The sequence below is a fragment of the Bubalus bubalis genome, chromosome 17 (genome assembly GCF_019923935.1).
Source record: "Bubalus bubalis isolate 160015118507 breed Murrah chromosome 17, NDDB_SH_1, whole genome shotgun sequence".
Lineage (NCBI taxonomy): Eukaryota > Metazoa > Chordata > Mammalia > Artiodactyla > Bovidae > Bubalus > Bubalus bubalis.
Window position 1 is genome coordinate 21,945,124 of NC_059173.1, and position 25,615 is coordinate 21,970,738.

The following is a 25,615-nucleotide window of genomic DNA, read 5'->3' on the forward strand; positions in this document are numbered from 1 at the left end:
GAGCCTCTAATTAGATTTGGAGGAGAATCAATTCATGTGTCATGAAATTTTAAAAGACAACGTTCTGTGAATGGTCCTTCCCATTATTCCAGCTTGATTGAAATTGTGGGTTTTTCAGAGGATGCTATATTTATACTCTTAAGACAATGGAGCTTTCAAAAGAATTCCGACTCTTAAGTCTTCATATGTGATTTCTGGAAAAGTGGAAATTTTCGAATTTTCTTAATGAATGTGTTTTTTCTGGCTTTTTTTCTATTACTTCTTTCTTTAAAACAAACAAACAAACAAAAAAACCCCCCAAACTCTGACTCCACAGTGTCTCTCTCCCTCTGATGGGGACTTCAGGTTCTTGCCAAAGTATGTATCACATAATTGCTTTCATGTTCAGACCCGGCAAGAGCACGTTGTAAATGACTGCGACACAGATGTGACAATCCTATTAAGCCTGGGTTCTTGCATGGTTGACCTTGCAAATTGAATTCGAGGAGGTCAGCCCTTATGCCTGGCTGCTAGATTTCACGTTTGCAGTTTGGGCAGAGAGGTCTGGGGAGGTGCGGGTGGCAATTTCTGTGCTGGGGTGTGGACAGCCGGGCATCCATTCCATCGTGTCCTGAATCCGATCTGTATTCCCCTTTGTGTCCCAGAGTCTTCCTCGGCTCCCCAGCGGAAGGCAGCAGCCCGTGATCGATGGGCCTCTGCCCGCCATGGCGTTATTAGCCACTCTGTCAAGGTGACAATGTCATTTTTAATATTCCATCTTCAGACCTGAGGTTTATTTTTAGGTTGGGAATCAGCCAGCCTTCCCAGAGAGCGAGTTTCGAGGACTTGAGGGTATGGTTGTCAGCCCTGGCTACTGCGGAGCTTTTTACCAATACGCATGCCCACAAGGGTGGCCTCTGGGGTGCAGCAAATGTTCTGTGTCTTGATTTGTGTGGTTTTTACTTGAGTTTATCTATGTGTGTACAAAAATTGAGCTTTGGTGAGGATGTGGAAAAATCAGAACCCCATGCGTTGCTGTGGGAATATAAAATGGCCCTTGGAAAACAGTTTGGCATTTCCTTAAAAAGTTAAATAGAGTTACCATGTGAAAGTAAAAATATTGGTCACTCAGTCATGTCTGACTTTGCCACCCCATGGACTGTAGCCCACCAGGCTCCTCTGTCCATGGAATTCTCCAGGCAGGAATACTAGAGTGGGTTGCCATGCCCTTCTCCAAAGAATCTTCCTGACCCAGGGATCAAACCAGGGTCTCCTGCGTGACAGGTAGATTCTTTACCGTTTGAGCCACCTGGGAAGCCATAGAGTTACTGTATGACCCAGAAATTCTGCTCCTAGATATGTTCCCCAAAGAATTGAATGCACAGACTCAAATGGGTATTTGTACACCAATGTTCATAGGAATATTTTTTTTAAGGAAGGATTTCTTTTTCCTTTTTAAAAAATTTATTTATTTTTGTTTATTTGGCTGCACTGGGTCTTAGTTGTGGCATGCAGGATCTAGTTCCCTGACCAGGGATTGAACCCAGGCCCACTCATTGGGAGCACAGAGTCTTAGCCGCTGGACCACCAGGGAAGTCCTGTTCATAGCAATGTTACTCCTAACAGCCAAAAGGTAGAAACGATCCAAATGTCCATCAACAGATGACTGCAGGGAGTCCTCTGGTGGCCTAGTGGTTAGAATTCCCAGCTTTTGCTGCTGTGGCCCAGGTTCAACCCCTGATTAGGGAACTGAGATCCTGCAAGTGGAATGCTATAGCCAAAAAAAAAAAAAAAAAACCCCACAGATGAGTGGATAAACAAAATGTGGCCTATCCATGCAGTGGAATATTATTTAGCTATAAAAGGGAATACAATTCCGATACTTGCTACAACATGGATAAACAATGAAATTGTTATACAGAGTGATCCCTTAGCTGAAGTGGGGGTCTGCCAGGGTTCTTCATTGTTGAGTTCCCCATGAGGCCCCATAAGACACAGACTGTAGGAAAAAGAAGAATGAAATCATGCCATTGGCAGCGACATGGATGGACCTGGAGATGATCACACTAAGCAGAGTAAGTCAGACAGAGAACCGAAAAAATCATAGGATACCATTTAGATGTGGAATCTAGAATCTGATACAAATGAAGTAATTTACAAAACAGAAGCAGACTCACAGACTTAGAAAACAAACATCTGATTACCAAAGGGGAGAGGTGTGGGGAAGAGGGGTAAATGAGGAGGTCGGGATTGACATATACATACTACTATCTATAAAATAATCAACAAGGACCTACTATAAAGCCTAGGGTACTCTACTCAACATGCTGTCATAACCTATATGGGAGAAGAACCGGAGGAAGAATAGATATATGTCTATGTGTAACAGAATCATGTTGCTGTACACCTAAAACAAACAGAACATTGTAAATCAACTATACTCCAGAATAAAATAAAAATTGGAAAAAAAAAAACCCCATAGACAGCAAGAGATGACATTGTTTACCCTTCACTGACCTTCCTGCTAGAAGGATAGAAGGAACTAATATTTCTCGTACACTTACTATGTGTCAAGCCTTGGGCTAGGCATTCATATCCACTATCTCATTTAAATTAGCCTCTCAATGTCAGACAATGATTTGGGGGCACTTTCTTCATTACAAACCAGAGAAAGCATCCATAGCTTTCTCCGATTTCTGAATCTGCCTCACCTCACTTGAGTACTGTTTTTTTTTTCTTAAGCATCTGAAATATTTTCCATATCAAGTGTTTCAAGGACCTAATTATGAACTTCATTATAATTGTTCATTAGTTATATTTTGTTCAATTACTTTAACAAGTTGCCAAATAGAACACAAAGCCAGCAAATAGCATTATGTAATTGTAATGAGATGCTCAAATTGGGTTACAGAGCTTCGTCTTTGCTTGCATATTTTTTCCTCACAGGAAGACAAACAGAAGGTGGTGGCGGCCCCTTGGTCTGCTCACCGGCTCCCTCCAAGCCGTGGGGGGGTGGGGACCAGCCTTTGTTTCTGTACCAAGGTCTAATCTGGGAAAATGGAAGCATTTAAGGGTGATGTTAAAAACATTTTAGAGGATGCTGTTTATATGTAGCACTCATTACATGGCAGTCACCATCCTAGGCACGTTTTCAGGCTGGAACTCTAACTTCCTGCCAGGTCCCTGGGGTGGATGCTATCATGTCCCCCATTTTACAGATGAAGAAATACAGGCACAAAGTCTAGGTGACTTGCCCAAGGTCATGCAGCCAGAAAGTGCTGGAGCTGAGCTCAAACCCAGCGGGGTGGTGCCTATGGCCCCTACTCTTGGCCACTACTTTCAATTGATTTATTGAATCTCAAAGAAAAGTGTATACATATATATATTTAAAAATCTATTGTTGGCTGTGCTGGGTTTTTGTTGCTGCATGGGCTTTTCTCTAGTTGCGGAGAGCGTGGACTGCTCTCTACACATGGTGCAAGGGCGTCTCATCGCAGTGGCTTCTCCTGTTGTAGAGCACAGGCTTTAGGGCCCATGTGCTTCCAGTCCTTGCACCTTCCAGGCTCCAGAGCACAGGCTCAGTAGTTGTGGCGCACGGGCTTAGTTGCTCCATGGCACGTGGGATCTTCCTGATTCAGGGACTGAATCCATGTCTCCTGCACTGGCAGGTGGATTCTTCATCACTGAGCCACTAGGGAAGCCCAAAACTGTATACTTTGAAAAATGTAATTATCCACTTCCTAATAAAAGACCATCAATGAGGAAAAAAAAATTGGCATTGCATTTTAACCACTTGATTGTTAATTTCTGAAAATGTTTTAGAGATAGGAATGTGAATGCAATTTCCTAAAATTTGTAGAGCTTGATCATAACAGCCTCTGTGGCGATCCTTGACCCAATCTCTAGGGCTGAGGGGATGGAACATGTTGACCCAACAGCTATGGTCTCCTGCTCAGACAGTTTGATCTGTGAAGATGTTTCAGTGGGATTCTGTTAACTAACATATTCACTTGTTGAACTTAAAGAAGCTGACTTGACTAAGAATGTTAGTCTTGGAGTGCAAGAGACAGAACTCTGGCATATCTGAAAAGGGAAGACTTTATTGTTTACTGCAACTGAAAAGCCCAAGGATGGATTTCAAGTATGGCTGGATCCAGGAACTCAAACAATATTCTCAATGCTCTCCCTGCATCTCACCTAGGGTCTGCTGTCGTCTGCACTGGAATCACTGTTGGGCAAGTCCACCCGCAGTTTCATGTGTCCCCACCAGGAGGCGTGCTATAGGTCCCCTTTCCAGGAGGAGTCTGCCATCAGCAGCAGGAGTGCAGTTAGCTGACAGCCCCCAGACGTGGCTCCCTCAAGGTCTGCCCGAGTTTTTGAGGCCAGGCCTTGCCGATCCCAGGTGGTCCCAGCCAGTGGTGATAAGGTTAGGGCTTAGTCATTTCTTCCCAGTGCTTATGCTGTTACACTGTGTGGTCCGATCTCCACGATGGTCTGAAAGCTTCTTTCCACTCCTGCTTCCCATCACATCTGTCTTTCACAGGAGTCACTGCCAATAAATCTCTTTCTCTCCTAACCTCATCTGAGCGTCTGCTTCCCAAACTACCCAACTAATACACCAGGGTTATTTTTTAACAGGTTGGACTTCCCAGGGGCAAGGAATACAACGTTCCCAAAAGTTCCAGCAAAATTACCAAGTCGGACTCCTATTGGTTGAAACTGCATGCTTATCCTGATATCTTCCCTATGAATCTGATTGGCCAGACTTGGGTCATGTGGCCACTTGTGGGCGGGGTCATCCATGCCTAAATATCTTGACCCAAAGAAGAGAGCTATAGTTTCCCAAAAGAAAATCTGGGTTCTCCTCTCAGAAGAGAAAGGGCATCATTACTGATCATGCATGCATGAGCAGGTCTACCTCAGAAGGCTATGAAATCAGAAGGCCTGGCCTTAAGCCAGCTTGTCACATCACCCCTTTCATATCGCCTCTTCTGGGACTCAGTGTCCACCTCTATGAAATGGGCAAATGGCAAGTGGACCCCACTTTGTTTCTCTTCCTCACCCTCTGTCTCTGTCTGTCACTTTGCTTCTCTTTCTCACTCTGTCGTTCCCTCCCTCTCAGCTGATCTCTGCTCACAACTCTCCTAACAAACCCATCTGGGCCCCATGCTGTTTGCAGAAGCCCCTTCCAGATGGTGGGATGGATTTGAGTCAATAGCTTGGTGTGCTAATGACAGAGCTAATTTTTAATAATGATGAAATGTGATAAAAAAAAAAAAAAACCTCATCTGGATCAGCTCAAGATACCGGGTCCAAACCATACTATCCTCTGCAGTCCTGGCCGCTGTCCCCAGAACAGGTGTGGTTATTCCATTTCCAGAGTTTACCTTGCAGCCTCGGTGTCTTCCTGGAACAGCCTCAGCGTTTGGAAAGCCAGGACCATCTGAATCTGCGATGGGTGAGTCACAAAGACCAGAAAGCTCTTTCAAAGCAGCTCAAGTCTGAACGGAGCTTACCGTAAGTGCAGCAACCACAGAGCACAGGTGTGCATCAAACAAAGCCTTACCAGTCAGGGCACCCGGATGTGAGCTGCGGGGACAGAGTCTAGCTGCTTCAGGCTGAAAAGGAATTTACTGAAACAATGCCAACGATGCTCACAGAGTTGTTGAGAAGCTGAAAAAATATACTCCCCAAATGAGTGAGGATGTCCAGACAGAGAGGAGCATGCTGCAACATCAGCCTGATGAGGCCAGCATTGCTGGACTTTGGTGCTCTGGACACTGGCTGCTGCTGCCACCACCAGGAGCGCTTCTTCCTGTCTCTGCTTCTTCAGGTCAGGAGTTCTCAACTCAAAGTCTAGTTGGTCAAGGGACTTTCCTGGCGGTCCAGTGGTTAAGACCTTGCCTTCCAATGCAGGGGTTGTGGGTTTGGTCCCTGGTTGGGGAGCTAAGATCCCACAGGCCTTGCATGCCAAAAGCCAAAACATAAATCAGAAGCAATATTGTAACAAATTCAATAAAAACTTTAAAAATGGTCCACATTAAAAACAAAACAAAACAAAACAAACCTCACAAAGCCTAGTTGGTCAAGCTCTGTCACACTCTCACACCCTTGCTGGAAGGTAGGCAAGGCATTAAGCACACAGGCTCTGGAGCCAGACTTGTTCAGTTACTCAGTTGTGTCCAACTCTTTGCCACCCCATGGACTGCAGTATACCAGGCCTCCCTGTCCTTCAGCATTTCCCAGAGCTTGTTTAAATTCATGTCCATTGAGTCAGTGATGCCATTCAACCATCTCGTCCTCTATCATGCCCTTCTCCTCCTGACTTCTATCTTTCCCAGCATCAGGGTCTTTTCCAATGAGTCCGCTCTTCGCATCAGGTGGGCAATGTATTGGAGCTTCAGCTTCAGCATCAGTCTTTCCAATGAATATTCAGGGTTGATTTCCTTTAGGATTGATTGGTTTGATCTCCATGCTGTCCAAGGGACTCTCAAGGGTCTTCTCCAGCACCACACTTCGAAGGCATCAATTCTTTGGCTCTCAGTTTAAGTGGGTCCAAATCCAGGCTCTGTCACTTGTGATCTGTGCACTCCTGGGCACCATGTGTGCCTCAGTTTGCTCATCTGTAAAAGGGGGATGATAATTGTGCCTGCTCCCCTAGAGGTGTGTGAATTAAATGACAGGATATATGTGAAGTGTGTTGAAGAAATAACAAGCATTCAGAGTTTTAGTTTTAATTCTTTAAAAATTATCAATTGGCATTGATGAGGTGAGGTAGCTGCTGTTTCTTATGAAGGCTCAGATTGTGGGAATTCCCCAAATGCAGAACGGAAGATCCAGGTGACAGGCATCTCCCACAGTAATTCCCTTTTCTTTCTCTACTGCTCAAATTTATTTCTATTTTGAGCCTTGATTCCCTTATGCTTTTCTGAAGTCTCAGTCAATCTGGGGACACACTTACCTGTTCCCCAGGATTGCTTTGTAACAATGAAATCTAGGGAGTTCCCTCATAGTCCAATGGTTATGAATCCACCTGTCAATGCAGGGGACACAGGTTCAATCCCTGGCCTAGGAAGATCCCACATGCTACTGGATAACTAAGCTATTCTATGAAGAGTAGCCCCTGCTTGCTGCAACTAGAGAAAGCCTGTGTGCAGCAACAGGAAGTCACAAAGAATCAGACATGACTTAGTGACTGAACAACAAAATGTGCAGCAATGAAGACCCAGAAAGCCAAAAATAAATAAATAATAAAATTAAAAAAACAATGAAACCTGAATGCCATTAAGCAAATCGTGACTCCTCCAGTTTACCGCAGTCCCTACCACTCCCTACTGGCCCGCACCTGCCCTGTTTAACTCATTTATTTTACTTAGCTTGGTTCATGTGGGCATTTGAGTTTATGGTCCTAGAACCAAAGAACTGGGAGTTTGGGAAGACAAAAAGATAAAACCTAAAGGCTTTTGTGTCTATTTTCATGGGAGTCACATCCCTACCTGAAATAATGTCTGGATCTGTGATCTGCTTGCGAGGGGGAAAGGATAAAACAAGTACACAGCCCTAAATGTGTGTATGGGCTTCCCTGGTGGCTCTGTGGTAAAGAATCCACCTGCCAATTCAGGAGATGTGGGTTCAATCTCTGGGTCAGGAAGATTCCCTGGAGGAGGAATTGGCAATTCATTCCAGTATTCTTGCCTGGGAAATCCCATGGACAGAGGAGCCTGGCAGGCTACAGTCCATGGGCTCACAAAAGTCAGATTTGACTTCAGTTCAGTTGCTCAGTCGTGTCTACTCTTTGTGACCCCATGAACCGCAGCACGCCAGGCCTCCCTGTCCATCACCAGCTCCCGGAGTCCACCCAAACCCCTGTCCATTGAGTCGGTGATGCCATCCAACCATCTCATCCTCTATCGTCCCCTTCTTCTCCTGCCCCCAATCCCTCCCAGCATCAGAGTCTTTTCAAATGAGTCAGCTCTTCGCATCAGATGGCCAAAGTATTGGAGTTTCAGACTTGACTTAGAGACTAAATAACAATATGGGTGTATATATTACACATTGCCAACAAGTCCTGCAGTGCCCTCAACCCCAAGGACACGACCAACATAATCTCAGAAACCCATCTTTCAGGGTCTGTCTCCTGGAATCATTCCCACAGCTAGTTCTGTATTGAAGTCCAACCAGAAAACAGAAATGTCATCAATAATTTGAACTGGGAATATTGACTACGAAGAATCATTAACCAGGAAGAGGGGATTAATGAACTAAAGGGATAAAAGAAGGGACTTCCCTGGCAGTCCAGTGGTTAGGACTCTGCTTTCCCTACTGAGGATGTAAGTTCAATCCCTGGTTAGGGAACTAAGATCCTGCAAGCTGCGAGGTGTGGCCAAATTGAAAAAAAAAAAATAGGGGAGGTGATAATAGAAGACTCTAGGGGGTCCAGAAGTAGCAGGTACAAAGGAACAGAAGAGGGAAAGGGGATAATGAAGGGATTACAGTTCCTGCCTCCTCCCAGGGGCTGATATTCTTAAAAGAGGGTCTGGCGACCACAAGAACAGAGTCTGCTGGACTGAAGAGGTGTCAGAGGTGAAGGCTCTGGCTGGTCCGTGTGTACAATCCCCCACTGCTGTAGGGTGTGAACTGTTCTCTGTAAATGACCCTCTGGGTGGGGAGAGTGTGGCCTAAGGGTGTGCACCCTTCAAGGCTGCCAGGCAAGGAGGACAGGACCCGGAGCACTGCTGACGCTGGTGTGAGGGCAGCTGGGCTTCTGCTCTGAATGAAAGAGTGGGACTGCCAACCTTCTGCCCTCTATGGACAGAGCCTAACGTCCTACCAGCTGTCAGAGGAGAATACTCATGGAGGGACTTCACCAACGGTCTAATGGTTAAGACTCCACCTTCCAATGCAGGGGGTGCAGGTTCAATCCTTGGTGGGGGAACTAAGATCCCTCAGGCTTCAGGGTGCAGCCAAAAGGTTAAAAAAAAAAAAAGAAAGAAAGAAAAGAAATGTTCCTGGGGCCAGCTCCAGTGTCCTGAAGCAGGGCAAAGAAGGATGGATTTGGGGCTGAGAGATAATAAAGTAACAACTGGCTCAGGGAGAAAGACCTGGGAGTCTGGGAGAGGGTTCAGGAGAGTCTGAAGGAAGGAGAGGAGGTGTGAAGGGGGAGGAACGTGGATCAGGAGGAAAAGAGAATTTTAAGAAATATTTTTGTGAACCATCCTTTATGGTAAAAGTAAATAAGGACCTTGGGACTTCCCTGATTAGTCCAGGGGTTAAGACTCCCCACTTCCACTGCAGGGGGCATGGGTTCAGTCGCTAGTTGGGGAACTAAGATCCTGCATATCGCATGGCACAGCACCCCACCCCCCCTTCTCACCTAAAAAAAGAGAGAGAGAGACTGGGAGGTTGTTATTAAAAAATAAATAAGGACCTTGAGTTATTTAGGAATTTCTTTATGATTGATGAACAGTGTTACTCTGACCACAATATAGTATCTGAGGGAAATTGGTTCCTGGAGCTGCTGCAGATACCAAAATCCTTGGATGCTCAAGTCTCATATCTAAAATGACCTAGTAGAGCGAGTGAATACAGTCTGCCCTCAAATTCACGGGTTTTGCCTCCATGGATTCATGATTGGTTGAATCTGGAGAGGAAAAACCTATGGACGTGGAGGGCTGACTATACTCTTCTGAGATTGGACCACTTGGGTCCTGGATTTCTAATTGGCTTATGACAGTTCTCTGTTGGTCTAAAGCCATCAAACAGAGGTTTACAATGAATGTTTTCTTTTAAGGGATCCTTTTTTATATCATAGGTTCTTGTCTTTCCATGTGTTGAACTAGGAATTTGGAAGTCCAAGTTGTAGTTCTGAGTCTCAAGTTTCAACACATAGCTGTGTGATGCTTGGCAAGTCACTTCACCCCTTTGAATCTCAGAGGTTTTATCTACCAGATGGGGAAATTAGAGTCTGCTCATCCAAACTCTAAGGAATGTTGTGATGATAAAATCAGAGCCTGGATATGAAACTGCTTAGACAAAAGACACAATTTTGTTCACTCACATGGATCTGTCTGTAACCACACAGCTGGTATAATGGTAGGAAATGATTTTTGCTTGGAGCTAACAGAAAACCTCACTATTGTGGCTTAATAAGGATTTACTTTTCTCATTTTTCAAGAATTCTAGAAGTACTCATCTTTGGATGATGATAAAGCTGCTCACTAATGTAAAGGTTAATCTCTGATTCTCTGGGCCTTCTCCTCATGGTCACAAGATGGCTGCTACAACTCCAGCCATCATGGTGACATTTAAAGCAGGAAGAAGGGCTACGGCCTGGTCAGTAACCTCTGTTCCTATTTCTGGGAGGTGAAGGCATTCCCTGATTATCTTTAGATTTCTTCCGTTTCATCTCACTGGACAGAAGTAGGTCTTCAAGACAGTCTGGGAAAATGACTATTTGACTTTCCCATCTTAGAGAGTGAGGAGGTCAGGGAGAAAGAAGTTGGGGCTGGGTGATGGATTAGATAGCTAACAGTGTTTGGAATAGCTGGCAAGTTCTAGATGGCAAAAACTAAAATTGTTCTGTGATGGGGGGAGTCAGCCACAGAAGGATTTTGATTTCCATCCTTGTGATTCCTGTTTGTTTGACTCCTTTCATGGGGCCTGGCTTCATTTGAATAGCTAACATTTTACTTTGGAGGTGGAATTATATTAAAAATCAGATGCTTGTCATTATGCAAATGACTGTCTCGCTATAGCTTAGGATTTTCATTTTTCCATGAATTATTCCTTTTTCGGTCCTTTCCCCACACCTCTTGGAAGGAATAAAAACAACCACTGACTAATCAGAGGAATTTTCCGATCATTCAGTCAACGGATATTTATTGAGTGTCTTCCATGCTCCAAGAGCTGTTCTAAACTCTTTGAGATAGAGGAAGATGTGGTTTCTGCAGCATTGGAGCTTATATTCCAGTGGAAAAGATAAGCAGCAAGTAAATGAATAAATCAAATAAAATATGAGAATAATACATGCTATGAAGAGATTTTTAAAAAGGCAGATAAATAGATTTGTTGGGGGAGAGGGCTTTTTAAATTTTTTCATTTGGCTGTACCTGGTCCTCGTTGCAGCATGCAGGATTTTTTGATCCTCGTTGCAGCATGCAGGGTCTTTTTTTTTTTAGTTGTGGCATGTGAGATCTTCTCATTGCAGCTTGGGCAATCTGGTGCCCTGACCAGGGATTGAACCCAGGCCCTCTGCAATGGGAGCTTGGAGTCCTAGCCACTGGACCACCAGGGAAGTCCCTGGTGAGGGCTTTTTTAGATGGGGTGGTTGGCAAAGGTCTTGGAAAGGTGATATTTCAGGAGAAACTGGAACGATGTGAAGAGACCAGGTATGTGAGGATCTGGGCCCGAGGAAACAGCAAGTGCAAAGGCCCTGAGGTGAGAAGCTTGGTGTGTTTGAGGATGAGAAGGAAAGCCAGGTGGCTACCACACAAAGAGAGAGGAAGAGAATGGCAGGAGATGAGGTTGGAGACTTCAAAGCCCATGGAGAACCTTTCTCACTTCAAATATCTGCCTTCAGGAAGAACGCAGTTGCTTTTAACGGGTCACCTAAGATAATTTCCCTTTTTTTTGTTGTTGTTTTGGTTTCACTGTTTGGCATGGGGGAATCTTAATTCCCCAACCAGGGATTGAACCTAAGCCCCCTGCACTGGGAGTGAGGAGTCTTAACCACTGGACCACCAGGGAAGTCCCAAGCTCTCTTTCTTAAAATCAACTGTACCATATAACATAACCTAGTCATAGGAATACTCCAGGAGTCAAAGCCATCATCTTCACAGTCCTGGGGACTATACAGGGCTGGAATCTTAGAATTCTGCTTACCCCCAAAATGCATGAATGAATCAACTCCCCCCACTCTCCATCTCCCATTCTTCCTCCCCTTCAGAAGTCATTTCCTAGCCCCTGCCAACCCAACCACATTAGCTTTTGTTTTCAGGTTGCTGGGAGTGATCATCTTCTGTCCATTGTGTCTGCGATGCTCCCAGTCTGGACTATGGGTCTCTATTTGCGCCTTTTTAATAGCAACACCATTCAACCCCAGGGCCTTTGCACTTCCAGTTCCCACTGACTGAAAGGCTCAGCCCTCAGCACTTATGTGGCTCAGTTTCTCACTCTTTTAAATATTTGCTCAAATGTCATCTTTGCAAGGAAGCTTTTTCTGACTCCCTTCCCTCCCACTCTAAAAATATTTTCTCTACTTGTTTTATTTCTCTTCTTTGTACTTATTTTCATCCGACCTGCTATATATTTTGCCAATCTATTTGGTTTATAGTCTCTCTCCCCACACTAGAATGTCAGCTTTCCCCACGCAGGGAATTTGGTCTGAATCTCTGTCACATCCCCAGCACCCACAACAGTGCCTAGTGCAAAGTAGGGGCTCAATAAATATTTACCCAAAGAATGATTAAGGAGGACAGTTTTAACTTTCTTCATTTGTTTTTCCTTTTTCTTTCTTCTCTTTTTGTTGCAAAATCTGAACAGGCACCAGGCTTCCTTCCCCAGGCAGCCTCGTTATATAATCAGGACCTTCGTTCAGCAAGAAGCTGTCAGCACTGCTTCAAGCGGTTATACTTAGCGTTTCCAGCCTCTCATTTCAGCTGCATGAGCTCTCCTGAGGAGCTCTGGAAATTAGGCCTCGCTTCTACAGGGAGAGAGGACTTCTGGCACCAGGCAAGGTGGCCCTGGAGGCTGATGGGGCACTTGTGGGTGGCGGTGGACTGGCAGCCCTGACCTCAAGATCAGCCCATGGCCGATGTCACGCTCAGAGCATCCACCTCTAGGGATGGAAGGTGAGTTCTGTCCTGTAAATCACACAGACATGAGAAACGGAGGGTGGGAGTAGAGAAGAGATTGATGGAGGTCAGATCTAAGCTCTGCCACTTGTTAGTGGTGTGTTCTTGAGTGCCCCCAAATATCCCAATGACAAACAGCATCTTCAACTCAAAACTCACTTGTGTTTCTGAAACCTGCAGCCAACATCAGCAAAAGCCAGGACACCAAACAGTGCTCATGGTCCCGGCAGGAGCACCCACACCCTGCCTGGGGACCTGCCCAATAACAGTGGGAAAGCATCAGCCTCTCGAAGAGCTCTCTCAGCCACTGGCCCCATCCTCAAATCCCGAGGAGTCTAGGATTACCCTGGTGGTCCAGTGGCTAAGACTCCTTGCTCCCAAAGCAGGAGGCCTAGGTTTGATCCCTGGTCAGGGAACTAGATCCCACATGTCGCAACTAAAGATCCTGTGTGCCACAACTAAGATCTGGTGCAGCCAAATAAATGATATTAATTTAAAAAGCTAAGAAAATAGGATTTCCTCAAAATTACAAACTTAAAATCTCAAGAAGTCCTGTGTACGAATGTTCCTTCCATGGCCAGTTTATTTGAGGGTTACAAACTCAACCCGGTTTGTTTTATGTATTCATTTTTAATATATACTCTCTGTTTTATGCAATTAATAAAAGATTTCCACTTCAGGTTAGCTCATTATGCATTATGAATTTGTAAATGTCAAGGAGATGATTGCCATGAGATTTAGATGGTGTGGTTCAAAAGATGTTGTACCCAGGGGGGACTTTCACTGCTGCATTTAATAAACTCGATGGCATCCCCTGCCCCCAAACAGGTGCTGGTTCTGCCTGGGGGCCACCGTGGAGCTCAGTTCCGTGGCATCTCTAAGGCACGTGAATTTTCTTGCCAGGTCCCTATTATCCCAGCCAATCAGTTTTTGTAAAGTTCTGTCATCAGTCCTAATAGATCAGGTTGCTATTTCCTGTTCAAGTTCAACGTGGTGGAAAAGTTAAGCAGCTCTCAATAGTTAACTGTATGACCATCCTATTGAGGCAGCTTTTTTTTTTTTTTTTTTTTTTAAATCATCTTGGCCCCACCATTAGGCATGCAGGGATCTTAGTTCCCCTACCAGGGATGGAACCCACACACACTGCAGAGTCTTAAATGTTTCCTCCAGAGAAGTCCCCAGCTCTACATCTTTTTAAAAAAAAATTGATTAACTTATTTACTGGGCTGCCTCTGGCCTTCGTTACTGTGCAAGGGAATCTTTATTGTGTCATGTGTAACCTTTCATTATGGCCCATGGACTCTCTAGTTGTGGCGCACAGGCTCAGTAGCCCCACAGCATGAACCTGTATCCCTTGCATTGCAAGGCGGATTTTTAACCACTGGACCACCAGGGAAGTCCCCCCAGCTCTGCATCTTGATATTCAGTTCAGTTCAGTTCAGTGGCTTAGTTGTGTCCGACTCTTTGCAACCCCATGAATCGCAGCACGCCAGGCCTCCCTGTCCATCACCAAGTCCCGGAGTTTGCTCAAACTCATGTCCATCAAGTCGGTGATGCCATCCAGCCATCTCATCCTCTATCGTCCCCTTCTCCTCCTGCCCCCAATCCCTCCCAGCATCAGAGTCTTTTCCAATGAGTCAACTCTTTGCATGAGGTGGCCAAGTATTGGAGTTTCAGGTTTAGCATCAGTCCTTCCAATGAACACCCAGGGCTGATCTCCTTCAGAATGGACTGGTTGGATCTCCTTGCAGTCCAGGGGACTCTCAAGAGTCTTCTCCAACACCACAGTTCAAAAGCATCAATTCTTCGGCGCTCAGGTTTCTTCACAGTCCAAGGAATAGCTTTCTGAGGAGATGGACTAAGAGCACTGTGGTGCCTAAGATAGGGCTTTGGGGCCAGCTCTGCTTCTTGAATCGCTTGGAGCAAATTGATTAAATTTCGGAGACTCAATTTCCTTATCTGTAAAAGGGAGGTAAAAACCCCTCTCCGACTTACTGGGACGGTTAAACGGTTTGTTACATTGGAAGGTCTCAATAGACAGCAAGACAAAAATGATCATATTCAGCTTCTCAGATATTAAGGGGCACACATATCTGGGCACCTGAGCTAATAAGGGCAGGTTTCCTCCTCTGGGGCAGGGAAGCCTAATGACGGGAACCGAACATGCTGATTCATTAATGATGCTCTGACTTGAGCTTTTCTCTACTTGTATGTTTAACAGAGACTCCTGCCTTACTGCTAGCAGGTGTTGCTGTGAAAAACTGAGGAACTCCAGCTCTAGGGTTCAAAGTACAGGACTTACTCAACACAAATATTCTTAAGGAAATGCAGCCATATTTAAAATTCCTTTTTTTTTTTTTTTACACACTTAAAAACACGAGCATTGCCTTCACCTCTGTCTTTTGCCTGCTGAATGAATGGGTGTTTGGGAACTCTAAGAGTGAGACAGAAGCTCCCTCAACAGAGAAGTGTCCTTTTCACACAGAGGCTGCTTGCAGTGCACATCAGTCGTGTGATCTGCTATATATCTGTCTTCTGAAAATAGCACCATGGACCTCCCAAGGTACACACCTCTCCCCACCCACAGGGGGCGTGGTTTGGGCGGAGCTGATGTCCCTCCCAGCTCTTGGATTGGACTCAGGTCTGGTCAATTAGCATATCCAATCCCCTTGGGCACAGTGATTCGTCCAGCAATAGGCATGTGACCTCACTGTGGCAAATGATATTCCTTTCTTGTCATTCTGCTGATACAGAATCCTGAGAACGTTGGGCCCCTGGAACCAGACTAGCCTGAATTCATGGACACTTTGATTATGTGAGCCAATAAATAACTTTGACTTAAGTTTTTGTCTTTAGAAAATGTAACATTGTCTGAATCCTATGGTACCAGACAAGAAGAAATCTCTTGGCCCTATGCAGCCTAAATGTAGTGATTTGACAAGCCAAGAAATTTAAACTTGAATTCTCCAAGACAGGAATGTGTAGGACTACATCCATTAAGCACGAGTCTCCTTTTTTCCATCACCCCTTCCACAGTTGCACCCATCCCGTCCTGTGTTGAAGGACACAATTCCATCCTGTGTTGAGTCATTTCCTGTACCTCCGTGGAGCTTCCATGCTTTGAAAAATCCGGAGAAGATAATTAGCATTAATCCTGACGTGGTTAAAAGCTAATTTTCCACGGGAAGCTCCCCTAAACAAAGACTAAAATATAAATATAATTAATTTGTGAGGGGAACAAAAAATATTTTAAAATGCACACGGGCTTAAGTGGTCAGGAGAAAGAACTACACAGACGGGACAAACCCAGATATTTTCCGGACACGGCACTATATCATCCTTCGCACTCAGATTTTATCACGGGGAGTGTTTTACAAATTATGATAATGAGTGATGATAACATTACAGTTCAGCTCAGTTGCTCAGTTGTGTCTGACTGTGTGACCCCCATAGACTGAGGCACGCCAGGTTTCCCTATCACCAACTCCTGGAGCTTACTCAAACTCATGTCCATGGAGTTGGTGATGCCATTCAACCACCTCATCTTCTGTTGTCCTCTTCTCCTCCCGCCTTCAATCTTTCCCTTCAATCTTCAGGGTCTTTTCCACTGAGTCAGATCTTCACATCAGGTGGCCAAAGTATTGGAGTTTCAGCTTCAGCATCAGTCCTGCCGATGAATATTCAGGACTGATTTCCTTTAGGACTGACTGGTTGGATCTCCTTGCAGTCCAAGGGACTCTCAAGAGTCTTCTCCAACACCACAGTTCAAACACATCAGTTCTTCGGCACTCAGCTTTCTTTATAGTCCAACTCTCACATCCATACATAACTACTGGAAAAACCATAGCTTTGACTGGATGGACCTTTCTTGGCAAAGTAATGTCTCTACTTTTTAATATGCTGTCTAGGTTGGTCATAACTTTTCTTCCAAGGAACAAGTGTCTTTTAATTTCATTGCTGCAGTCATCATCTGCAGTGATTTTGGAACTCCCCAAAATAAAGTCTCTCACTGTTTCCATTGTTTTCCCATCTATTTGCCATGAAGTGATGGGGCCAGATGCCATGATCTTAGTTTTCTGAATGTGGAGTTTTAAGCCAACTTTTTCACTCTTTCATCAGGAGGCTCTTTAGTTCTCTTTGTTTTCTGTCATAATGGTGGTGTCATCTGCATATCTGAGGTTATTGATATTTCTCCCAGCAATTTTGATTCCAGCTTGTGCTTCATCCAGCCTGGCATTTCACATGATGTACTCTGCAACAAGTTAAATAAGCAGGGGGACAATATACAGGCTTGATGTACTCCTTTCCCAATTTGGAGTGATAATTTCACTAAATTTCTAAATTTCATAGTGACCATCTCCTGGATATTGACAAATTTATAATACACAAAAATCTAATCTGAAGGGAAAATCTGTCATTAATTGCATAAATCAGAGAATGTATATTAAAAAGAGTTAAATAGGGACTTCCCTGATGGCCCAGTGGTTAAGAATCTACCTTTCAATGCAGGAGACGTGAGTTTATCCCTAGTTGGGGAACTAAGATCCCACACACCATGGGGGCACCTAAGCCCTCATACCACGATGAGAGAGCCCGTGCACCACAATGAAGACCCAGTGTGGCCAAAGGAATAAAAAAAAATAAACAAGGTTGAATTTATAGACCTCAAATCCAGATTTGAGCAAAAGGACACTGCCATGCACTCCCAGAAATTTAAACGGGTGCAACTTTCCCCAGAGGCATTTGATATGAAAATCCTCAATGGCACAGGTTTTCATTTGACAATTTGTTTTTTAGGATTACACCCTGTAGAGGTAATTAAGAGCATGTATAAAGGTGCAGGAATGAGACTGTTGCTTTTGAACACTGAAAAATTGTCAATGACAAACGAACATTTGTTCAGCCACATGAAAACTGGTTAAACAAAAGGTGGCATTTCCAATAAGATGGCACACATTAAAACTATCATATAGAAAAATGCTTAGATGGTGTGGAGAGATGTTCCTAATGTGTAATTAAATGCAAAGAGCAAGTTAAAACAATATATGCCATCTGAGTCCATTTTAAATAAGTCAGTGGGAAAAGCATTAAGATATTAGGAGTGGTTATCTCTGGGGGATGGGAGTTATGTTCTTTGAATATTTGTATCTTTGAGTTTCTGCCAGGAATACCTAATTTGAAAAATAATTTAACCCTCACAAATTCAGCATAAAGGAAATACAATTTTCTGTATTTTTTTCTACCATTTGACTTAAGTTGTTTTGTGAGTGGTTTGAGCTTTTCTTGCCTGTATCGATTAGACTGCTTTTGGCTGCAAGTAATGGATGTCCAAAAGGCAGTTCTTAATTGTTTTCATCTCAGTGAACAGGAAGTTTGGAGGACTACTTCCGGGGCTGACACCATGGCTCAAGGGCTGTCGGAAGCTCTGTGTCTTCCTGCTTTGCCATTGTAGCTGTGGGCATTGTGGTGCCTCAAGGCCAAAAGAGGCTGCCACAGCCCTCCCATCACACCTTCACTCTGTAAAACGCCAAGAAGAAAGAGGGAAGAACAGAGCGAAAAGGGCCCTTTGCCTCTTTCATCTGATCACAGAGAGCCATCTCCCCACAACTCTCCTTTACATCTTATTGGTCAACACTGGGTCATACGCCTCACTAAGAACAATCCCTGGTATGAGGTTTTGTGGTTGGTTTGGATGTGTGAGGATTCATCCCCCTGCTCCCAGGGCAGGACACACTGCCACTCAAACCAGTTGGGAATGTGTTGAGAAGAAAGATGGGGCTGCATCAAGTTTTTGGGGGGCCTGGGTTGTGCAGAGGCAACAGTAGGTGGAGGAAGCAAAATCCATCCTTCTTGGTGGCTAATGGATCCTGGACTGAGACTGCCTGGGGTCAGATCTGATTCCGCCACTGTCTGCTGCCAGTGTGCCACTGCTGCGAAGTCTCTGCAGTCGTGTCTGACTCTGTGCGACCCCATAGACGGCAGCCCACCAGGCTCCCCCGTCCCTGGGATTCTCCAGGCAAGAACACTGGAGTGGGTTGCCATTTCCTTCTCCAATGCATGAAAGTGAAAAGTGAAAGTGAAGTCGCTCAGTCGCATCCGACTCTTCACGACCCCATGGACTGCAGCCTACCAGGCTCCTCCATCCATGGGATTTTCCAGGCAAGAGCACTGCAGTGGGGTGCCATTGCCTTCTCCGTGCAGTGTGACCATAGGCAAATCATTTAATCTCACTGTGCCTCGGTTTCTTCAGTCAGAAAACAGATGATTGTGAATTAAAACATATCAGCCCTAAAGAATGGACAATAAGTTGCAACAAAATCTTGGGCACAAGTGTTTATAGCAGCACTATTCATAACTGCCAAAAGGTGGAAACAACCCAAGTGTCCAATAACAACTGAATGGATAAACAAAGGTGTTATATCCATACAATAGAATATTATTCAGCTAGAAAAATGAATGGAGTACTGGTCTATACTACAGTGGGGATGGACCTTGAAAACATTAAGTGCCAGAAGCCAGACACAAAAGATCACATATTGTATGACACCACTTATATGAGATGTCTAGAATCGGTGAATCCATAGAGACACAGAGCAGGTGTTTGCCCCTGGTGCTGGGAAAGACTGAGGGCAGGAGGTGAAGCGGACAACAGAGGATGAGATGGTTGGATGGCACCACTGACTCGATGGACCTGAGTTTGAGCAAACTCTGGGAGATGGTGAAGGACAGGGAAGCTTGGTGTGCTGCAGTTCATGGGGTCGGAAAGAATCAGGCAGAACTGAGTGACTGAATAACAAAAGAGACTGGGGGTGCTGGGGAGCGTAGTTAGGTACAGGGATTTTGTTTTGGGTGATGAAAAGTTCTGAAACTGGATATAAATGATGACTGCACAGCTTCGTGAATGTACTAAATACCACCGAATTGGACACTTTAAAAATGGTTAAAACGGGGACTTCCCTGGTGGTCCAGTGGCTAAGACTCCGGGCCCCTAATGAAGGGGGCCCAGGCTCAATCCCTGGTCAGGGAACTAGATCCCACGTGCTGCAGCTAAGAGTTAGCATGCTTGCAACTGAAAGATCCCAAATACTGCAATTAAAAAAAAAAGATCCCACGTGCTGTAGAGCTGTATGCCTGTAGACCAGGCATAGCCAAATAATTATTTAAAAAATCTTCTCAACTCTCCCATTAAAAAAATGGTTAAAATGGTATGTTATGTGCATTCTACCATAATTTAAAAAATCAAACCATAGAAAGCACTTGGAGCAGTGCCTGCCCAGCCTGTGTTAAATACCATCCCCTTGCTTCCAAAGATGAGTCATCGTTCAGCTCTACACCTTTAAACTTGCTCAAAAATCCCACCCCTCTGGTGTCTTTCTTCTAGGCTGCTTTCTCACACCCACTCCCAGCACTTTGCCTGGGAATCCAGGGAACTTTCTATTGCTTCCAGGCCACGCTGGAAGTTTCAGGAGGGCTGTTTCGTGTGCTTTCTGCTTAAACACTCCAGGACCATGCTTCCCTGGGGTCTCCCCACCTTCTGGGGCGCTACCTGAAAACGACTCAGGTTCCCTTCTATTCTCCATCTTCACAAGCTCATCAGGGCTTCTGCTGCCTAGGAAGGCTGTTGTTGTTTTTTAGTCCCTCAGTCATATCCGACTCTTTATGACCCTATGGACTGTAGCTCACCAGGCTCCCGGCTCAATCCTTAAGCTATTGTCTTTTCATTCACTCATTCATTTGACCACTATTAGAAATTTCCCTTGCCTTCAGCACTATTCTTGACACCAGCTATTTGGTGAACAAGACAGATGCAGTGGAAGAGACCAGAAGTCAAGAAGTTTCTTCCTTGAAGGAACATATGATGCTGGCAGTAACTGTTATACAGAAAAGTGGAGAAAGAGGACAGAGAGAGAGAGACGGGGTACTTGAGATCCTAGGTCCCCAGAAAGGTTGTCAGAAACGGTCCCCCTTCCTTCCATCACTGGTCCATATATCCAGGAACGGTATTATTCTTGTTTTCCTATATAAGTGAGTTTCACCGCTTTTTTGAGAGACTCCCTTTCCCCACCATTAACTGGGTGGCGGAGACCTGATTGAGTCGATTCTGTTCCCTGGAGAGAATGCCAGCGATGGTTCAGGTAACCTTGAGCATTTATTTGTATTGGAAAACGAAGACAATCCCTCTTGCAAAGAACATTTCAACGAGTGATTCCGGTGGGGGTCGCCGCCAGAGTGTCGGAAGCGTTGGCTGTGCAGAGGACACAGCGGTCTCTTCAAGCCTCTGTGAGTTGGGGGAGGTGAGGAAATCTCTGCCTGGTGCCCCCGCCTTTCCCCCTCCCCCCGTCCTGTCCTCTCCGCGGTCTTTCTTCTGTTGCTCAGGCCAGACCCGCAGCGCCAAGGACAGCCACGAGATGGCAGTGTCGCTCTACGCTTGTAGCCGGACGGGCGAGTGGGTTGAGCAGAACTAGGGGCGAGGAAAGGAGCCAGGGGACCCGCGTAGGGGGTGGCTGCCAGGTGGGTGAGGGCTGGCGGGGCCTGGGGGGAGGCTAACCCGAAGGAGAGGGCTTCCGACTGGTAGTTCCACACTTGCAGAACGTGGGGAAGGGCTGTTCCTGGCCTCAGTTTCCCCATCTGCACACACAGAGAGAGTCTGGACTGTCCTTCTTTTGATCCTGCCCCAAGCTCTGAGGCCAGCAGGCTGGGCGTGAGATTCTGGGATTTGCTGGGTGGCGGGGAGATGCGGTGGGGGACCTGTGGTCTCCTAGATCATTGTTGCCAGTCCTTCCCGCCTTCCCTGAGGATCTTCAGAATTCAGGTAGACCATTTTTCCTGCTCAGAATAACCCTTGAAAACACCCCGTTAGGTAGAGACTCAGGGGCCTGGTTAATATGCAGAAGTTCTTATCCAGCTGCATCTTTGCTTACGTAAGAGCTCAGAGAGGGTTAGGTGCTGGTCCAAAATCACACAAAAGCCACCATCAGAGCCAGAGCCTTCTTCACAGCCTCTGGTTCCACCAGCAGCAGCATCGATCACGGCTTGGGGGAACCGTGTCTACTTTAGCTCCTGAATAGCAGCACTCAGAACAATACGTGAGGGGAGGGGGGCTACAGAGGGAGTGGACTGTGTGGGGGTCTTTTTTTGATGGTGTGGTCTGGGAAGGCTTGTCTGAGGAGCTAAAATCTTAAGGGAGAGATCTTCCCGCTGCGGGAAGACCAGGGAAAGAAGTGCCCACAGGAGGAGTTCGCTAGAGTAAAGGCGCGGAGGTTGGAACAAGGGCGTGCCCAGGGACACCTGGAGGCCTGCGCGGCTAGAATGGGCTGGGTGGGACTGGGGTCGTAGAGGTGGGCAAAGGGAGGTGTCTGTGCCCCCAGCCTAGGCTCCGCCCTGGAGAAGCGGGGTGGCTCTGTGGGGTCCGCAGGGATTGTTCAGAGCTGGGGGAGGCAGGCAATCACTGTCTGCCATCACGGAGCTCTGGGTCTGACAGGATACAGACCCTTGGCCTGGGGACTCGCTGGACCGGTTTATCCCCTTCCCCTGCACCCCTGCCAGAAAACAGCCTCTTATCTTTGGTCACAGCCCTCCAGCTCTGCTGCCTGGTCAAGATGCCTGGGGCATTTTTAGCATAGACAACCCAGGTCACTCCTGCTTTGCGCTCCCTACGGGGACTTCCCTCTGAGTCCCTTGAGTTTGGGTTGTCCCCTCTTCTGAGCTGGAGAACTCCCCACTGCCATCAACCCACACAGGTCTGGCACACAGTAGGTGCTCAGCTTAGCAAATACTTCTGAATTTGCTGGGGAAAGAGAAGGGATACCTGTGCACAGCCCGGCATGGAGGATCCCAATAAAGCCCTGGCAGCTTCTCGGGGATCATCCTCCTGCTCTGGGGAGACAGTCACAGACAGAGGGCTGATGGGCCCTGTGCAAGGCCATCCCAGACCCACAGTGACTGCCCATTGTCCAGCCTGTCGTGTGGCTCTCCTTGCATCCCAGGCTTCCAGCCCAAAGAGATCTCGGCGGGGGCAGGAGTTCCCTGCAAAAGGAGTCTATTAGCTGCATCGGAAGATCCCTTTATGTCTCGCAGTCAACCTGGGCCTGAGACTGGCCACCTGCCCCTGGCTCTTTCTTTCTCTTATCTAGGAAGAGCTGAGTGCTGCCGCTGCTAATGAGCTTGTCTGTACTAATGAAGCAGGTGCCCTGTCCCCCGACATCCCTCCTCGCCAGCTGGGAGGGGCGGAGGATTGTTCTGCTGCTGTGAGCTCTGGGCCCACAGAGGCAAATCAGATACGTAATGATAATGACCATCATGATGGGAATGATAATGTGCATAGCGGATCCCTTTGAATGAGCTCTTACTTCATAGGTCGGGGGCTTTATACACGTTGTCTGGAACACCAGGCGGACGCGGCAGTGGCTTCCATTTCTCAGATGGGAGAGATGGAGGCTGCGGAGGTTGAATGACTCCCTCCAGGGCCGCACAGCTAGAGTGGCAGAGCCAGGATTCTCTGCTTGGTCTCAAGGCCTCTTAAGTCTTCCCCAAATTTGTCTTTGCGTCACCCCACCGCCGCCTTATTGACCGTTTCCGAGGAGTTTGACCCACTTTTTCAGGGAAGACCGAGATACTGGAGCCAGGGGGTGGTATGATGGGGGCTAGGGCAAAGACTCCAACGCAGGTGGATTTTCCCCCCTCCCCGCCCCACCCTTTACACTTCCGGCTCTGAAGCAACTTTCAGGGCATCTGAGGACCGCGGGCGGTACCCCCACGTGCACCCAGCATGATTCATCCATTTTGTTTCGCCCCCCCCCCCCCCCCACCCCGCAACCCTCACGTCCCTGCCTAGCCTGGTTGCGGCTCCCAGGGAGGGGGCGGAAATCTGGGACTTCCGGAAAATGGGTACTGTGACCCCCGCGGAGGCCCTGCCCCGAGGCTGGAAGAATCCGACCACTCGATCCTCATCCCTGCCTCCGCTACACCCCCGCGCGGTCGCTGTCTGACCCTGCGCGGGGAACTCTTTCCGGGGACCTCTCTGGCCCGCGCCCCCTCCCTCCGCGCGCTCTTAGGGCCTGCGAGAAATGGGCAGGCGAGTCCTCTAGCTCGGGTAAAGAAGGGTCCCCTAAGGGTCCGCGCTTCTCACTAAGCGTGGGTAGCCATCTCTAAGACGCCTTCGATCTCTCTCAGGACCCCTGACCGCACCCAGCCAGCGCGTCCACGCCCCGATCCTAGTGCACTAAAGAAACTCCTCAGGTAGCCCCCGACTCCCGGAGGCCTCCCCTGCCTTCCCCTCCCCCAAAGGCACCCCCCCTCCCCCCGCCCCAAGCTGTGCCAGACCTATCCCAGGACCTCTGGTCTGCGCTGTCCCGCAGTCCCCGTCCCCCGCAGACACCTCCCTCCAGACTCGCTGCCCCGTTCCTAGGACCCTCCCCATCTCCCTTGTCCCGCGACCTTGGGAACTCTCGCCACTACGCCCCGAATGCGCCCGGATCTGTCCGCACTTTGCCCAGTAGGTCATCCCTCCGGCGGTCCCTGTCCCCGCCAACGCCTTGACCACCCCACCGGGGCTTCCCAGGCCTTCTGCGGCCAGGCGCCCTCCCCCGGAGACGCCGGGGAGTGGCACGTCCCGCCGCCTATCGCCGGGCGGCCGCCTGGTGCCCGGTCTCCCGGCGGCGGGCCCCTCCCCCGGCCTCCCCGGCCCCTCCCTCCTCCCGCCTCGCCTCCCTCCTCCCTGGCTCTCGCGCGCTCGCTCACTCTCTCGCTGGCTCGAGGGGCGGCCGGCAGCTGGCGCGGGCAGAGGCGGCGGTGGTGGCAGCGGCGGCGGCGCGACCGGAATGGGACGGGCGCCGGGGCGCGGGAGTCGCGGCGGCGGCGGGGGCTGCGCAACTCGGGCCAAGTGCGGGGCGGCGGGCCAGGGCGCCGGGCGCTGAGCCCCCGCGGCCCCCTGCTCCCCGGCCGTGCACAGCCGATCCCGGGAGAGCGCACTGAGGCGCAGCCAGGGAAGCGCCGCCAGCGTCGGCCGCCTGCGTCTGGGGAAGAGCGGCGCCCTGGGAGCTAGACATGCCCGGCGCCCCAGCGTAGCCGCGGGGGCCGCTCCCGGGAACCGCGGGCCCGGCCCACCGCGCGCCGAGGACCATGCCGCCCCCGGTCCGGGCGCCGCCGCTCGGGCTTCTGCTGGCGTTGATGGCCCTCCGGTGCCCAGGTAACGCGTTCCCAGTCCCCATCCCCGACCCCGGCCGCAGCGCACAAAGTTGGCTCCCGCACGGGGCAGCCACCTCTTTCTCAAGTCCCCAGCAGCTTGCGTCTCCCGAACTTGGACAGATCTAAGGAGACTCTGGGAACCCAGGGGTCCCCAGCACGTACCCCTTTGCCCAGCGCGAGAGCTTGCCCGCCTTCCTCCCCAAACCCCCAGCTTTCCTGCGTATCCTTTCAGCGCGCAAGAGGCAACAGACCGGGTGCGCTCAGCCTCACAAGGCGGGTGGGGGCGCGCCTCCGGGAATCGAATCGCCTCTTTGCCTTGCCTTGGGGCAACATCCCCTCCAGGACCCGGTTCCCGCGACGATTTTGCTGTGGCAGAGTCGGTGGGCCCTTTCTCTCCATTTCCTGATGCCCGCGGACGCACCGCCGGCTCCCCCAGGACACCTGCGGGGCCCCACCTTGAGGTCGCCTCGGTCGGAGCTGTCTGGCTGGTGCGCAGTCCCTCCCCAAGCCCCGCGGTACCCTCCTGCTTTTACATTCCCGCCGAAGGTGCCCCTTCCCCAGGTGGTCTTCCCTTGGCTACGGCGCAGCCCGCTGTTAGC

At 48.2% G+C, this 25,615-nt stretch overlaps 1 protein-coding gene across 1 annotated transcript in view; it reads left to right on the forward strand.

The window, feature by feature from the left end:
• The first annotated feature begins 24,654 nt into the window (after positions 1-24,654).
• The window catches only part of TMEM132B (transmembrane protein 132B), a 382,194-nt gene continuing 381,233 nt past the window's right edge, over positions 24,655-25,615 (forward strand). The window contains exon 1 of the mRNA XM_006051109.4: positions 24,655-25,017. Within this exon, the coding sequence (XP_006051171.3) occupies positions 24,951-25,017 (67 nt within the window). The 5' untranslated portion in view covers positions 24,655-24,950. The remainder of the gene's footprint in view (positions 25,018-25,615) is intronic.